Source organism: Osmerus mordax, chromosome 13 (genome assembly GCF_038355195.1).
Source record: "Osmerus mordax isolate fOsmMor3 chromosome 13, fOsmMor3.pri, whole genome shotgun sequence".
NCBI classification, from domain to species: domain Eukaryota; kingdom Metazoa; phylum Chordata; class Actinopteri; order Osmeriformes; family Osmeridae; genus Osmerus; species Osmerus mordax.
This window is the reverse complement of record NC_090062.1, coordinates 16,030,600-16,048,351: the sequence shown is the minus strand read 5'-3', so window position 1 is coordinate 16,048,351 and position 17,752 is coordinate 16,030,600. Positions and strand designations below refer to the sequence as shown.

The 17,752-nt window shown below is 45.4% G+C and overlaps 1 protein-coding gene across 3 annotated transcripts in view; it reads right to left on the bottom strand.

Annotated features, from left to right (window-relative positions):
• zdhhc1 (zinc finger DHHC-type containing 1) overlaps positions 1-17,752 on the bottom strand; it is a 48,366-nt gene that overhangs the window by 10,554 nt on the left and 20,060 nt on the right. For 2 of the 3 annotated variants that reach the window (XM_067248672.1, XM_067248674.1), the window contains exons 1-5: positions 5,373-6,246; positions 4,879-5,115; positions 4,385-4,560; positions 2,767-2,868; positions 752-876 (exon numbers count right to left, since the gene is read on the bottom strand). In XM_067248672.1, coding sequence (XP_067104773.1) covers positions 752-876; positions 2,767-2,868; positions 4,385-4,560; positions 4,879-5,097 — 622 coding nt within the window. In that variant the 5' untranslated portion in view covers positions 5,098-5,115; positions 5,373-6,246. Of the gene's footprint in view, positions 1-751; positions 877-2,766; positions 2,869-4,384; positions 4,561-4,878; positions 5,116-5,372; positions 6,247-17,752 lie in introns of those variants that run through there. The other variant, XM_067248673.1, reaches the window with a different exon arrangement.

Here is a 17,752-nt window from a genome sequence, read left to right as displayed (position 1 = left end):
AGGTCTCCCTTGAAACAGGTCTTTATGTTTTTCCCCTGGTTAAATGAAGCCTACACGTTGACATTTGTACGTTGTTTACAGCAGCGGCCTAGGTTCAAATCTGGCCTTGGCCCTTTGCTGCACGTCTCCCCCCCCCTCTCTCTCTCTCTCTCTCTCTCTCTCTCTCTCTCTCTCTCACACACACACACAGTCTCAGTCTTTTTCTCTCTCTCTCTCTCTCTCTCTCTCTCTCTCTCTCTCTCTCTCTCTCTCTCTCTCTCTCTCTCTCTCTCTCTCTCTCTCCTCTCTCTCTCTCTCTCTCTCTCTCTCTCTCTCTCTCTCTCTCTCTCTCTCTCTCTCTCTCTCTCTCTCTCTCTCTCTCTCTCTCTCTCTCTCTCTCTCTCTCTCTCTCTCTCTCTCTCTCTCTCTCTCTCTCTCTCTCTCTCTCTCTCCCCCCCCCCTGCCTTTCCTGTCACACTTCACCTTAATTATCAATCCAATAAAACTTTTTTTTAAATCCCCCAAAATCAATACAAATATATATACATTAAGTTTTTAAGTGTTTATTTGATACTTTTTCCCCACACTTTCATATTTACCTCTTAAACACACTCACTGTATTTCACACAGACATCTACTCTGGATAAGAGCGTCTGCTAAATGACTAAATGTACTCATAACCTACTGCCCTCTTGCACAGGTTCTGAAATGTCAACCGTGTCTGACTGTGAGCAACAGCACAGCGATGTGTGACAGGGGCCTTGATGTTTACCTTGAAAGTGTTTGTCAGTGCGCAGCTTGGAGGGATCCAAGAAGAATTCAATAAACACGTAGCTGGCGATGACCACCACCAGGACTATACCCAGCAGGGCGGAGATGACACTGTTGAGGAAAAGCCTAGGGGGTGCGAAAGGAGGAGAGGTAGACCTTAGACCTTATCCCTCCCTTTTGCCACCACCGGATTGTAGTTAAACAGACCAGCATGGTGTAGGGAAACACACACACACACAGGCAAGAATATGGTCTGCAGTGCCCAGACACATGATAATCAAACAGGATTACCCTCTCAGGTTATTAGCATAGATCCTTCCTATGCTAGGGCTAGGTCCTTCCTATGCTAGGGCTAGATCCTTCCTATGCTAGGGCTAGGTCCTTCCTATGCTAGTGCTAGATCCTTACTATGCTAGGGCTAGATCCTTACTATGCTAGGGCTACATCCTTACTATGCTAGGGCTAGGTCCTTCCTATGCTAGGGCTAGAACCTTACTATGCTAGGGCTAGATCCTTCCTTTGCTAGGGCTAGATCCTTCCTATGCTAGGGCTAGATCCTTCCTATGCTAGGGTTAGATCCTTCCTATGCTAGGGCTAGATCCTTACTATGCTAGGGCTAGAACCTTCCTATGCTAGGGCTAGATCCTTACTATGCTAGGGCTAGATCCTTACTATGCTAGGGCTAGTTCCTTCCTTTGCTAGGGCTAGATCCTTACTATGCTAGGGCTAGTTCCTTCCTATGCTAGGGCTAGATCCTTACTAGGCTAGGGCTAGGTCCTTACTATGCTAGGGCTAGATCCTTACTATTCTAGGGCTAGGTCCTTACTATGGTTACTGTATAATTATTCAAATACCATCATGACCAACAACACAATATATTTATTCATGTGTTGGCCACATCTGGTATGCGTTTCTTAGGAAAGGGCATCAAATGATATACAACTGTGACTTTATTTGTGCTTTTAAAGACATGTGGCTACGCTAAAATGCCCCTAAGCATGAGAGTCTGGTCAAACTCAAGTCTGACGTGGCTCTATGTTTCAAGCGCTGAATATTCTACTCGGGCCATGTTGTGCGAAATAAAATCTCAAAACCCAAAAACGAACAAGCTTCGTTGTTTTGGGTTCACTGTTTGTAAATAATACATCTTAGATTAGACTGAGGCTTATCGTATTCCTTTCTCAATAATGCACGATAGAAAAACAAGTGACATTTACAAGCCTGTGTATGGTGTACTTTATCCATGAGTGTTTGAGCATGTGACAGGTCCCTAGAGGACTGTGACAGGTCCCTAGAGGACTGTGACAGGTCCCTAGAGGCCTGGCTGGTCTACGGACGTCACAGCGCTGTGTAGCTGTGATGTACCCTGTCCTATGAGACAAAAGGAGGGATACGGGAAGAAGAAGAAAACAGGTGAGCTGATGAGGTTAAGATGGTAAAAGGAGGAGCAGGCGTGAGAGAGAAGGGAGAGAGGGAGATGTGAGAGAGAGAAGGGAGTGAGAGAGGGAGAGAAAAGGGAGAAAGATTGAGAGGAAAGGGAGAGAGAGAAGGGAGTGAGAGGGAGAAAGGGGAAAGGGAGAGAGAAGAGGGAGAAAGATTGAGAGGAAAGGGAGAGAGAGAAGGGAGTGAGAGGGAGAGAAGGGAGTGAGACAGAAAGAAAAGGGAGAAAGATTGAGAGGAAAGGGAGAAAGAGAAGGGAGTGAGAGAGAGAGGGAGAAAGGGGAGAGAGAAAAGGGAGAAAGATTGAGAGGAAAGGGAGAGAAAGAAAGGAGTGAGAGAGGGAGAGAAGGGAGATGTGAGAGAGAGAAGGGAGTGAGAGAGAGAGAAAAGGGAGAAAGATTGAGAGGAAAGGGAGAGAGAGAAGGGAGTGAGAGAGGGAGAGAAGGGAGTGAGAGAGAGATGTGAGAGAGAGAAGGGAGTGAGAGAGAGAAGGGAGTGAAAGAGAGAAAAGGGAGAGAGAGAGAAAAAGGAGAGAGAGAGGAAAGGGAGTGTGAGAGTAGGAGAAGAGAGACCCACCAATAGTTCCTGCTACCCACACAGTTGTTGAGCCACCTGCAGTGGTGGTCAAAGCTGGCCACACACTTGTTACAGGCACTGCAGTGCTTCGATTTGGGGCCCCTGCAACAGAAAGTGCATCCATTTATCACACATACACGCTTGCTCACACACACACACACATTTATTTATGTTGTTTAGAAGAAATTCTCACATAGCATTAGGTTGAAACTACATCGATTTTAAGATTTTAAACCACAACATAGGACGTGGGTTAGATGGATAATAGTCTAATTGCGGGGAGGTGCAGAACCAATGTACCTGTGTTTGCACTTGTTTCAAATGGAAAACATACCCCATGCATTGCTTGCACGTTTTCCATCTCTACGGCAACCTACTTACGGCTGCTGTTTGTAATCCCAGCAGACCAGAGTGAGTAATCTAAAACGACTGGTAGTTTAGCAGTGACAGCGCAGAAAGGGTGGTGGTGGTGACGGAGTAGGGAGGAGAGGGAGCTCTACAAACACACATAGCGCTTTTTTTAAATTATGAACCGGAGCGTGAAATCCACTACTTCAGTCTCTTCCTCTCATCTTTCAGACACCTCCTCATCCCTCTCTCATCTTTCAGACACCTCCTCATCCCTCTTTCATCTTTCAGACACCTCCTCATCCCTCTCTCATCTTTCAGACACCTCCTCATCCCTCTCTCATCTTTCAGACACCTCCTCATCCCTCTCTCATCTTTCAGACACCTCCTCATCCCTCTCTCATCTTTCAGACACCTCATCCCTCTCTCATCTTTCAGACACCTCCTCATCCCTCTCTCATCTTTCAGACACCTCCTCATCCCTCTCTCATCTTTCAGACACCTCCTCATCCCTCTCTCATCTTTCAGACACCTCCTCATCCCTCTCTCATCTTTCTTTCATCCCTAGGCTGGCATCCACTGCTTTCTTCCCCCCCTCTTTACCACACCCTTTTCCTGTCCTCCTCCTCAGCCTCCTTCCTCTCAGACTACTGCCCACGTTGTGGTCCTCCCCTCCACATCAACATCAACAGCAGCCTGCTTCTCAATTCTCTCGCCCTTCTTTTCTACTCTCTTGTTCGTTTCCCTTCTCTACCTGCCAATCGTCCATTCGTCTCTCTCCTCCTCATCATCTCTCTTCTCCATCCTTCTCTACCCCCCCACCCACACACTCCCCCCACTACCCCTCCCTCCACTGACCCCGTTACGAAGCGTGAAGTGCCAACAGGGATGGGAGATGCTGTCGTTGTCTGCCAGCTCACCTGACCTCGATTCACTCATGTTTTTTTTTGGGTTCCTCCTTAATCATTTCAGTGCGGTACAGAAAGCATGATCACCGAACATGTGACGATCAGCCTTCAGGCGAACGCCCATCGCAGCTGAATGCGCTGATTATTGAAACTCCAGTCTAGAACTGGCAGAGATCCTTCACGGACTACATCAGTGGATTGCATTTCTGCTATCTGCTAAAAGAGGCAGAACTGTGTCAGACACGATGTACAGTAACCTACTTTTGTGCCTATCCTTCTACGACACCCCTCTTATCTATTATTGATGACGATCTATAAAGTCTTATTTATTATCCATGAAGATGTAGGGCGGCTAGACTCACACGTCCACTTCGCAGAGGTAGCAATGGCAGTTCTCAATGACGTGGGCGTGTTTGGTCCGGTCGAACACGGGCACAGGGCCCTTGTAGCTCTTGGCCCGCACGTTGTAGTCGGCGGGGTCGATGGAAACCGCCATCAGGTGGACAAACAGGTGACACACAAACATGATGCCCGTGCACTGGGGGACTGGGTGAAGGAGCAGTTGTTTTGCAAATATATATAGTTAGGGTGCCTGTGCCCATTATCAACACTCACACTGTTTCTATCTCTATCTCTTGTACTACACACATAGAATTTCTGACACTGAGACTATGGTTCATGGTATTCCAATGGGTCGTTTCGACAATGTACACTGTCCCTGACTATGTCTATACATAAAATATATATCACATATTCTATGAGGTGACTCAAGTGACTGACACAAACACTGCAGCTATCCACGTTTCACGACGAGCTACAAACAGCTCAGCAGGCTCGAAGACCCGTCAAAAGATACAATATAGCCCGCTGGTATCCAATGGGAAGGGAGGAGGGGGACGAACACTCCGAAGCCGGTGACGGCGAAGTATAGATAGAGGATCCAGGCCAGGAGCTGAAAGGGGTGCGGAGGCCAGCTCCAGCCGTTGGTGCGGGAGCACAGGGGCAGGTCTACTCGCCGAGGGCCACCCTCGCTTACCGGGGCCGTACGATTGGGGTTCTTACTGCACACATCCATAGGGGGAGGGGTGGCCTTCTGCGGGCAAAGAATAGTACAGTGGAACACTGTCTGGTCATGGAACTTTGACAATTACAGACCGATCATATAGCATCTAATTCCCAATTACGTGTTGAGATGGGGGGGGGGGGTTTAATTGCCTGTTATAGTCTTACATTAGCTAAAGTGCGGATACCTCCGTTTGCTCTATATTCTGAATTTATGGACAGGTAACTACTAGATTGGTGTTGAATAAATGTGTCGACAAATAGAGGAAAACGGCGAAGGTTACTCACCTTTTCAACGCGGGTTGAATCGTGTTATGATGTGGTGGCGACGAGGTGATTTTGTCCGGGGCATTTTAGACTGAGATCACACGTGTGGGGTAACGTTAGCCTGGTGCGGGGTGTCAACAAGCAAGCCATCTCTCGACAAATCTTGAAACGTTATCCCTGTTCCATCAGCAGACAGCAAGTGCATCGCTACAACGTTAGACTAGTTACATTCCGTACAGTGGCAAGCTGCCGACAACAGTACAGGCGCAACCACAACTGACTAGAGACTGAGGCGAATAGCCTGCTTTCAGTCTCACCATATGGTTTGCTAGATATTGCCTGTCAGAAAGCGTGCTAACATTTGCTAACGTTAGCTATTAGCTAAGGTACAATCTAGCCTCTCAAAGGGCTCGATATGTTATTTACCTAACACAAGTAACCAACCTTTTGTATTGTAGTGGTGACAGTGGATGACTAGGCTTGATTATATGCTGCTAGCTAACAAACACTGGCTACGTTTGTTTGCTTTACGCTTTAGCTGCAGTTAGTTAGTTAGCTAGCTAGCTTGTCTAACTAGTGCTACAGTACCCCTTAGGCTAGGTAGTTAATTACTTACTGGTTACTAGCTAGCTAGCTATCTAACGCTAGCTCATTTATTTTGTTTGGTAACGTTGTTGGATGCAAACCAATCAGCTACCTTGCACTCCAAATCATATTTTAATTATATCATATAACGGTACAGGTTATTTAGCTAGCTAGTCAAAGTGCTTTGAAAATCCTCTTCTCGACTCTACTCACAGCCCTTGGCTACGCTGTTTCCCTGGTAACGACCCAGCTACCATTTCTATTGGACGAGGCTACATATTCATCTTTGCCACTGAGGTCCTATGAAGTCACAGATTCGGAGTCAGAAAAAAAATCGAGGTTCGCCACTACGTGGCGAAGTGTTGAGAGGAGACACAGACCGTAGATCAGTGCCTACCATGCGCTTCGCCCATAAACCACTGCTGGTAGCACTTACACAAGTGTACCACTAGATGCCAGAATTAGCCTAAAATCGGATCATACATGTAGACTCCTAGGCAACCTAATTTCCTGTCGGTACTGTAGTATGCCGTAGCTTTCATTCCTGTACCATGCTTTTCTCTGTTGGACTTAGGATTCCTCCGGTAGGAGTAACCTATTGTAATTTAATTTTACGTTACATACTCGGCACAGAAATAATTGTAAATATGTCCTGTCTCCTGTTAGTGGATCGCCGACACTCGGTTTTAGTGTGCAGATATTGTGTACTATGAGAGATAACTGTTTTTATGTAATGGCAATGGCAGCTGCATTTTAATGTGTCCACCTCGCACATTCATACATAGACATTCACAGAGAAAGTTATATTGGCCTTTAGAAACCAAGGAAGTGGTAGTAGACGGCTTGTAATGGCTTGATTTATTAAACCTTGTAATTGCTTTTATAGGCCTCGTTTAGTGCACATAAGGGATGCATTGTACAAAAAAAACTCGAACTATGCTTTGTAGTGTCATCTATCTTTCAAGAGGTGTTAAAGGGCTTTCCAAATAAGTACATTCCCATTTTCCAGTAATTATATTTCCAATGATTGCAGACCGCATGAGAACAAGCCAGTGTTTTTGTCGGCTGGGCTTGAACCATGTGTTTCTAGTCAGTGCTAACTTTGTTCCTTTGCTTTCTACCACGTTCTGTGGGGTGACTCTTAACAACATGCAGACCTTGACCCGACTGCTTTTTTAGCAGGGATCGCAATAAGAACACGTATCCCATGACTGGCGGGAAATTATTTGAGCGTTCACTTCAATTATCATTCAGGGGGTCACGACCTCCTGCCTCTGATTTTACAACCCGTCAATCACCCTAAAGAGCAGAAATGCCATTCTAACCACAGAAAATTGCCCAATAAAATATATAATATTTTAAATCGTGACATCTTTCTCTCTTGTAAATCGCTCATCGTGGGGCCTCCTAGATGAGGGGCATGGGAAGAGGTGCAGAAGAAGAATGGAAGAGGGGATTTTCATCCCTTGTAAACCCCCCATGCTGACCCTTAACCCTGCCTCCAGGCCCGGCTTCTCCTGCCCAGGCAGGGAGGTGCAGAGAGGGGTCACAGTGTGGAGCTGAGTGGGGCTCTGGGAGGGACAGTGTGGGGGGCTCTGTTTCCTGAGACGACCTCAGAGACATCTGGACATTCGTATTAACTGAAAAGGGAAAAAAGGAAGGTGTCCTATAGTGAAAACGCAGGCAGGCTGTCCCACTGGCCTCCCTGCTACAAGCACAGCTCGAACCAGGGCCCTGGCCTTGTCAGAGCACTGGGGAACAGTTTATCATCACCGTGGATCTGGAGGAAGGACGGAGAGTTGGCCACCGTCGAGATTCTGAACAGGTCATTTGAGGCCAATGAGAGATGCAAGGATTAACTTTGGATAAGAGACAGATAAATTAAGTGTCATGTGTGTGTGTGTGTGTGTGTGTGTGTGTGTGTGTGCGCGCGCGTTGTATGAGTGCTGAGTGTGCCGTTGTGTAATCTTTGGAAACACTGCACGTGTGGTTGTGAAGTTGACGCTGTTTAAACTCAGTGACACGGCCGGTTAATATCCCGCAGAGCTTTGAACAATGTAAGTTATTTCCATGAATTTGCAAGGCAAGATGCTGGGTGATCGGGCAATATAGAGTTTAGCCAGTGCATGTGTTTGTGTGTATGTGTGTGAGTGTGTTAGGCAGGCAATAAAGGGGCCTTCTTCTCCCCAATGGAAAGTTTGGACTCTCCTTTACTGACAGGAGGGATCTGGGTTTCCTTTGGCAGATTTGCACTCACATCCACACACACACACAGACACACATACACATGCACGCACACATGTACATGCATTCATACACAAATGCTCGGACACACACGGCCAGACACACACATTCTCTATTTGCCTTTCCGCCCTTCTCTTTCACTCACTCACTCACAAACACACACACACAATCAAATACAGACACAGACATACACATACTGTAGAGGGAAAGAGTCAAACACAGCAGGATATTACACACAAATCAAACACACCATACACACATCAAACACACCATACACACATCAAACACACCATACACACATCCCAGTTTGTTCTCTGGACATCCACATGGAGCTGGCACACGGTTCAAAAGAGGTAACGCGAAGCCTTCCATGTCTGCAATCGCTCCACGTCCGAGGTCTTTCCCTGTCTCACCCTGTCTGCAGTCTCTCTTGCAGTCTCTCCACTCCACTGTCTCACCCTGTCTGCAGTCTCTCCTTGTCTCACCCTGTCTGCAGTCTCTCCCTGTTTCACCCTGTATGCAGTCTCTCCCTGTCTCACCCTGTCTGCAATCTCTCTTGCAGTCTCTCCACTCCACTGTGCAAGACAGCTGGGACAGAATCGCCATGAGCATTGAAGGTGGTCCTTTGGTCTAGTCAGTGAATAGCCACACAGCTAAGTCATAGGCTATAAAACAAACATAAACATTTGAATCCTGCTACGCAATCAGAGACATGATCTGAATACATGCATGTGAGATGTAACATGAATCATATTTATGTTCAAATCTAGCAACGGAACCCTGGCAAAAAAATAAATAAATTGGGCACGCTTAGCACAAATATATTTTCTCAGAAATGTAACCCTCCCCTCCAGACAAACTGCTCACTGAGAGCTGCACAGCGTTGGATGTCCTCTCAGAGAGGAGGGAGGAAGAGGAGGGGTGGGAAAGGGGTGCTGGGAACAAGTCTGGGCACAGATTCAGGAGGTCTGGCATGGTCAGCACACAGCTTTGAGGTGGATGACAGGCCCCTCCTTGGCAAGGCCAGTTGCTGGCCGCCTTGATATATTTAGACCTGGGTGCGGAACTAAACGGGGGTAGTCTCAGCACAGGTACGTGCTGGTTTTCTCGTGCCGATTGAACGTGACAGGGAGGTTGGTGATTTTACTGCCTTTTCGCAGGGGAAAGTGGTATCTAGCTGCTTGGAATGGAAGCATGTTGGTAGCCTACCAACATGCTTCAAGGGCCTCTTCCCGGGTCTATATCCCGGGCGTCTTCCGGGGCCTCTTCTGGGCCTCTTCCTGGTTCTCCTGGGCCTCTTCCTGGGTCTCCTGGGCTTCTTCCTGGGCCTCTTCCTGGGTCTCCTGGGCCTCTTCCTAGGCCTCTTCCTGGGTCTCCTGGGCCTCTTCCTAGGCCTCTTCCTGGGTCTCTTCGTGGGCCTCGTCCTGGGCCTCTTCCTGGGCCTCGTCCTGGGCCTCGTCCTGGGCCTCGTCCTGGGCCTCTTCCTAGGCTTCTTCCTGGGTCTCCTGGGCCTCTTCCTAGGCCTCTTCCTGGGTCTCCTGGGCCTCTTTGTGGGCCTCGTCCTGGGCCTCGTCCTGGGCCTCGTCCTGGGCCTCGTCCTGGGCCTCTTCCTGGGCCTCTTCCTGGGCCTCTTCCTGGGTCTCCTGGGCCTCTTCCTGGGCCTCTTCCTGGGTCTCCTGTGCCTGGGTCTTTTTCCCCCCTCAGTCTCCATTAGCTACTGTTCATGTGAGCTTCACCAGTTACCTGTCTTGTACTTGTATGGAAGCACACACACACAGAGAAAACCACACACACACACACAGAAAACCACACACACACACTTTATTCAAGCCGTTCTTTATTTCCTTAACCACCTAAACTTAAGAGCTGGGGGCCTAAGCAACTGCAGGCCCCTGTCACCTGACCCCCTCACCGGCCAAATGCTGACAGAGATGACAACGATGACTGAAACCTGCATTTGATATGGAGAACGTTTAATCTCAAGAGAATCTCCCAAGAATGAACCTTGAATGTTTGAAAAATAGGGTTTGAGAGTTATCTATGCCCAGGCCTGCAGCAGGCTCTGCCCATGGGGTACTCAAGTAAAGTAAGCTCAAAGCTATCGGGTTACGTTAATCTTTGCATTCCATCACACACACACTTTACAGTAAAGCGAGCAGATTTCTTTTGGCAACTGTGTAAAAATATCCCACCCAGATCGAATCCTGATTACGTTCCATAAAAAAAAAAAACACATTAACGCAGAGGAAGGAAGAAGATGTACCAAGGGATTTGAACCAAACAATGTGAATGAAAGCTCTCCAACACAACCTCCCACTGTGATGATGAGAAGATGGAGTTGTCTCCCCAGCGCCAGAGGACAGGTCTGGATGCATGTAAGCACCCTGACACGTTCTCTACCATCACACACAGACGAGACTCTGACCAATCAGACTGTTCGTATTTGTGTGTCCTAGCTTCCTTTAGATGTGGGAGGGGTTTCGTGGGAAGCTCTGTGTGGTGTCCTCCAATCAGAGACCCACAGTCTTTATTGTCTAACAGGAAATGTATCTATACTACAAACAATCACACTGCTTTGATAAGGCCTTCTCAAAGGTACTGTATACTGTATAACTATTTAGTTTGGCAATTACCTGACAGTGTTAGTATTATAGCTCTGGTTGTACAAAATGTCTCACATCCCACTCATCTCACATATTCAGTCTCTGTGTGTTCATTGAGGGATGGATGGGAGGCCTGTGTTTTCCATTGACCAGGCTGTCCACCACACCACCCTTCCAACCCCTCCTCCCAAGTTCCGGGCAGAGAAAAACAGAGTAGGCGTGCGTGGGTCAGTACAATGGCAGCGCGTGCTTTTCCAAACGGCAGTTTTCTGGCAACATCCGGGGACAACCAGGGGAAGACCTTGCTCGGCCGTGCCAGCTCTGTGGGTGAGCGGCTTGGCAGGGAGGAGCTGACCTGGCAGGTGATGACCTGCAGTACTCTAGGACCATTACGCACAATGAGCCTGATTTGGCCGTTCTGTTTGGGAAGAGGACACGGGGGGGGGGGGGTCCTGTTATCTTGTGGAGTTCCCGATTTGTTTTATTGTGTTGACTGACTGAGACAACGGCTTCAGTGTGCCCCCCCCCCCCCAAATCTTTTTAATTACATAATTTTCAAAGTCGGTTTGGAATTGGACACAGTTGGAAGTTGAGTCACTGCGAAAATGGATCAGGGGGAATACAACGCTGTCTCCAAATAGGTCATATCCCTGTAGAGAAACGCATTAAAACCCTAAAGTTGTCTATACAACAACTGGTGCATATAAAACCCATGCCAGTATTACATCATAGCAACAGTTGCTAAGAACAGTATACCCTTTTAACAAGCTTGTCAAGTTTCCCTTCCCAACCCAGCATTTCAATTATGCCAGGCATGTGTAGCCAATCAATATGAGGGATATACGTATAGCAGTCATCATATAGAACAGGAAGGGGGTGGGGAGCTGAACGTCTGTATGCAGGGCCCCATCCATTGGCTTGGCGATTTCCACAAACCACTATGGAGACTAGTAAATTTGGGAACACTATGTTCCAGCAAACACTGGAGTCCCACGAACGTTTCAAAGTTACATTCCCCAACTGATGAACAGTACTGTACTATGTGTGTGACCTTTTGAGAGTGTTGAACCCGCAGCTTACGGCTTTATCACACATACCATTGTTGTTTGAGTATTAACCTCTTAAAAATACAATAGCACTTGTTCTTTCTGTTGCATTACGTTTTTTAATGGGGTGGGGGGGTGACATTTGTGATCCTTCTTTACCGTAACAGTCTTTCAATGGTCACGCAACAGCGTAATTGCTCAACTTTGATTCAACTAAATTAATCCAGGATATGACTACATTAATTTAGCTTTGATTCCTATTAATACTATTGTACAGGATTGTTTCTAGATGAATTATTAGGACAGCAATAGTGTCGTTTAAGTAATAAACAGAAGTAGAAATACTAGTTTTACTTAAATAAATATTTGATAGAAACTGGAAATGTTTTACTCGGACATTTACCCAACACCTTTTTTAATTGTACTACATAATGTACAAATTGACTAATGTTCTGGGGCAAGGTGTTTTGTGTTTTTGGGAATCAGGCTTTTAATCAGAAGGTTGTCGGTTCGATTCCCAGCCGTGCGATATGATGTTGTGTCCTTGGGCAAGGCACTTCACCCTACTTGCATCGGGGGGAATGTCCCTGTACTTACTGTAAGTCGCTCTGGATAAGAGCTCCTGCTAAATGACTGAAATGTAAATAAACACGTGTGTTGTCTTACTTAGTCATAATGAACTGCACCACAACAGATGCGCCCTACAATATGAGTGGAGCAGTTTTTCCCATAACCCAGCAGGCCCAAGGTACTTCAAGGGCTACAAATTCCCGAATGTGTTTTGTGGATTCTATCACATCTGTGGGTCCTTGCTGCTATAATCCTTCATTTACAGGAACATTGTGTTTCCTTTTAAGACCACGCTTCACTTTAATCAAACTATGATCGTTGGCATAATTTCTGATGGAATACTTTTTGCGTCAGTGTCTTGGACACGGTCAAGGTAACAGTTTTTTTTATAAGTGGTTGGATGTTCTGCTGTGGTGTCTGTGACTTCTTGCTACACACACACACGCATTGACAAGCACTAACACACACTCATACACATGCATGCACACACTCTCTCACCCAACACTCTCTTAAGTCCTCGTAAACCTTCAAGGCCTGTGAACCTATGTACTGACTCGTTAGATGACTGGTTTAAGGGTTCTCTCATAAGTCCTTCCTCTCAATTTCCTGTAGCCAGTTTGAATTAATTATTGCTTGTGTCTACCTCCTATTTCTCAATCGTTCTTTGTCTCCAATGACTGTCTCATTATTCCTTTCCTTGAAAAAAAGAAAACAACAATTGCTGTCCATGTTCTTGTTTCCTGTTTCCTCTATAGTGTGTCAACTCGGTCAGCAAGCTTGCTCTCAAAATTAACTGCAGGCTCTGATGACTCAATGACCGGACTTCTTACTGCCTGTGCGGGTCTGTGTGAGACTGCTTTACAGCCTGTTTAGTCCAAGTGGGGTCCAGATGTGACTGCGGATCTGTGAACAAGGTGAAGGAAAGTTTTGAGGAAGAACGTTCTCTCCAACTCCACTAGAACACTGTGACTATAAGTTTAGGTTTTGGGTCTATTGAGTTTTAGACAACCAGCTGACTGGACGTCAAAATGACCAAATCAAACACACAGCGTCAAGCTGAGGCATTAAGATCAAAGGACAGAACTAGAAAGAGAAACAGAGAGAACACTCAGTTGACAAGTGTTTGTTATTCAATCAGATGGATACTACATTATAGATATGTGACTGTCATTAGAACACAATATAGGTTAGAGTAGGAACACATAGGCCATATTTGAATTAATTATTAAGACAATACATGAACAGATGATAAGACAATGACTGATCTACTGATTGTGATTAATGTAAACATGAGAATCTCTGATTCCTCCCACAGTTTCCAAGAAATACAGATTGCGCCTTTTTCTAACCTCTTTATTTCTTTTTTCAACCATCACAATTCTGTGAAATAGCTCGATCCAAGGAACTGAATATGATGTTGCCCAAGGAAGTGGAAAGAGAGGTAACCTCTCTTTCCAAGGACACCAAATATTTAGTCTTTAATGAACCCAACGGAAAACCCATAAATGTACTGCCAGTGCAAAAAAAAAGAAGTACCAATTAGGGGAATACTGTGTACAGTGGTGCATAGTGGATGATAGATTAAAAGAAATGGCCATATTGAAATTGTGGAAAGTAATTAATGTAAAAATTAATGTGAAAATCTTAACGTTATTAATCAAAATATTGAGGTGGCAAACTTGTTATTGGTTTAACCTCTCATGAATGAAGTTATCTCTCCCTCTGCTCTACATAGTTTTTAATTTATTTTTTTGTTTATTCAAGCTGTACTGGGACTCTTATCTGTAATCGGACACATCTCCAAACGCAATCTCTCCTATCCGTGTAAAAAGATACTAAACGCTTCCTCTCTTACAATCGATCAGGATTTTCCCGCCTTTATCCACAGACGTCACGGGGAGCTGTACAGTTCACGGTCTTAAATTCTGAATTTGGATAGGGGCCGATATGAAAATCTCTCCAGCACGTGCAGTAATACCATGCAGAAAGGATGTCGCTTTACTTGATGGTATCTAGAGGCATTAACAAAGGGGTATCTAGAGGCATTAACAAAGGGGTATCCAGAGGCATTAACAAAGGGGTATCCAGAGGCATTAACAAAGGGGTATCCAGAGGCATTAACAAAGGGGTATCCAGAGGCATTAACAAAGGGGTATCTAGAGGCATTAACAAAGGGGTACAGTCATGTACGCTCATTGGAGAAAACGTCCTCTTTCATAACACTGCTGTGAGGGAGAACACCGCAGACTCCTGCCTCGGTTAACAGGTCCTCTGTGGCTTCCCTATAAATCTAGCAGCAGGAAGATGGTGACATTTGATTGCAGTGGGGAAAAATAAACTGGCATTTGATAGACTTTTCCACAGTTTGGTGAGTGCCAGTATCAGAGAGGGTCTGTTGTACATTCCCACATACCAGAATATGTATAGCTTTTCCTGTGTATGCCTGTGTGTATGGCTTTCAGAAGGTTTTCGCCTGAAAATCCCTCACACAGGAGATCAGGGGGGCAGCTATGAACCTCACTGTACAGCCGTGGCCTAAAGTATTGGGAGCAACGTACATTTTGTGTTTGCAAAGCTTCCTGGGCATTGGCAAAAAATGACTGCTAACATAATTTCAGTAAGTTCTTATCATCAGCACAGGGGAAAGTGTGAACTAGTTTATAGCCAGGGGAAATCACTCTATCATTCTGATTGGATTTTAAGAGCAGATTGACTGTTGTAAAAGAGGGGACTATTTGCATATATTGAAAATGTTCGCCCCCAAAAAGCTTAAAAAAATATGAAATGTGCCTTATTGTATTCCAGTATTCTATAGAAACATGTGAATTATTTTTCCTCAGATACTGAAAAGCAAACTTTGCAAAACACAACATTTGTCATTGCCAAGACTTATCGCCACGACCGTACAGCTGGTCACGTAGGCCTGTGTATTTCTCTTAGATTCACCTTTAAGTCCACTTTATCGTATGCCATGATTTTTGTGCAATGTTGTGACGAGCTAGTGTGACAGGTATGTACATTTAGTCATTTAGCAGACGCTCTTATCCAGAGAGACTTACAATAAGTACAGGAACATTCTCCCCGAGGCAAGTAGGGTGAAGTGCCTTGCCCAAGGACACAACGTCATTTTGCACGGCCGGGAATCGAACCAATAACCTTCTGATTAATAGCCCGACTCCCTCACCGCTCAGCCATCTGACCCCGTCTGATGTAACAGATGTGGCCACGCTCCGTCACCAAGGTTTCCGGACAGATGTTCGCCACTCACTGAGCTCGAACACGCCACCTCTAACTTTCCCACTAACAGTTACGCCAACGAAAAGCTAGCTCTTCGTTGACGAAAAACACGTCAGACACGTCAGAAAGAAATTACCACAAAGAACACTATTCTCAAACACACTTGCAACACAACAAGCCTCGCCAGGATTCATTCACCCCACAAATAATGTCTTCAATTTCAATTATAATGGACCGCGTGGATATAAAAGACTGCTGTGCGTCGAGTACTCCGTGTATTCTAATCCGTCCCTCTGCTCTCCCACGTGTTACACAAGAGTGTCGTTCTCCCTGAATCAGCCAGCCAGGGGTAATAGGCTAATGCTGGTTTTTGTTTCAGTTCTTGAACAGTTTATCAGGCAGCACCACTCTTTGTGTCCCACTGTGCACTTTCTAAAAAGACTGTTGTCACGAGAGCCGAGGGACGCCATACCGTGGCCAGGGGCTGTGGAAACGAGGCTACGGTAATCAGACGGCCTCATTGTTGCCCGTCGGCAAAAGCTACTTCCTGTTTTGCTGGGGCCCGACTGTGTGAATGAACTCGCCCTTCGTGTGATGTACTGTACATTTTGTCTCAGTCTGTTTCGATTCGAATCCTCGCAGTGTGTAATCTGATTATTCAACAGCGGAGAACGCGGCGGAAACGAGCAGAAAAGGCACGCCAACAAGCTGACAAAAGAGTGTGCTTGTGAGACTGTGGCACTGTCGAGTGCAGGTTAATGTGACACGGAGTAGGCACACACTGGGTCTGTCACGGTCTACCCTGTGATACATTTGCACAGGGAAAGCCTGCTGGACCACAGGGGAAGGGGGACGGGGGGGACGAAATAGACAAAGATAAGAAAAAGAACCCCGTTTCAACGTGTGTTTCAGAACAAGAAACGACTGTAATCTTTATGATTTATGGTGTTATGTAACATTTCTCTGTGTTCTTCTGTTGTAGATAAGCCTATCCAAGTCAAGGCTCTTTGTCAAGGCTTTCTTTTTCTCCCAAAGTTCTTCTGAACACAAGGCTAAACAGCTGGGCTTTATGTTTATGTCTGATAGACCCAGCTGCAGGCCATACAAGGACAGAGGTAATAGTGTGACTTTTTGCCCTCTTTGGCAAGATAACTCACTGCTGTTTAATCGGTTGGTGTAAGTCTGTCACTTTTGCTCATCAGATGCTTTTATTAGAACAGATAACACCAGAGAAGTTTTTCTACAAGTCTCATAGCCTAATCTAAAAGTCAAAGATGTCCGAAATGTTGAGAAGTTTCAAACATAAGCAGGCAAATACAGACAGTCAAACTGAACTGTTTTGCTAAATTATCCATCCTAAATGATTTATTTTTCTCAACAAAATATGTTTGCACTACGCAGTACACTTCAAAAATGCCCTATCAAATTTAAGATCAACAAATTAGTTATGAGCTTGCTTATATACTTAAAACAAGTCAGTTTGGCTGCCAGAGGGGTAAGAACATTTAACTTCATAATATTTCTTAAAATAACGTGTTGTTTGCTTAAATTAATTCCTAGAAAAGTCCAACTAGATTTAAAATGGAAAAACAAGACTATCACACTCAGATGTGGAGTTTTAGCAGTGTAAGCACTTCTGCCACTCTGCCCCCATGGTGGTTTACCACTCAATCAGTGGGGCAATTGTTAAGCAAATATACAACCACATAAAAATTAACTATGTGCATAACTCAATATGAAAACAATCGAACCGTGTCATGTTATTCCAATGCAGGGATAAGAATTGTTGTTTTCAACTACAACCTTGAGTTGCAATGATGAAAACCAGTACAGAGAGCACAGCATGATAAAATCATTACACCTTTGACACAATCTAACTACAATATGTCAGAAAATGATTTAAACTCCAGTTCCAAGAAAGTCAGGTTTGGGACTTCTCGGTAAAGTGTGCTTGGCTTGCTAACTTACTTGGAAGACTAAAAGTAATACATTTGGCTGAAATTACAGAGCAAACACACTGGAGCTTTGCTCATTGGCTTGTCACTGCGGGAACTCCAACGTCCCAATTTCTATGTCTGAAATGTTCCTGGAAAAAAGATTTGATTTTGAGATGGCA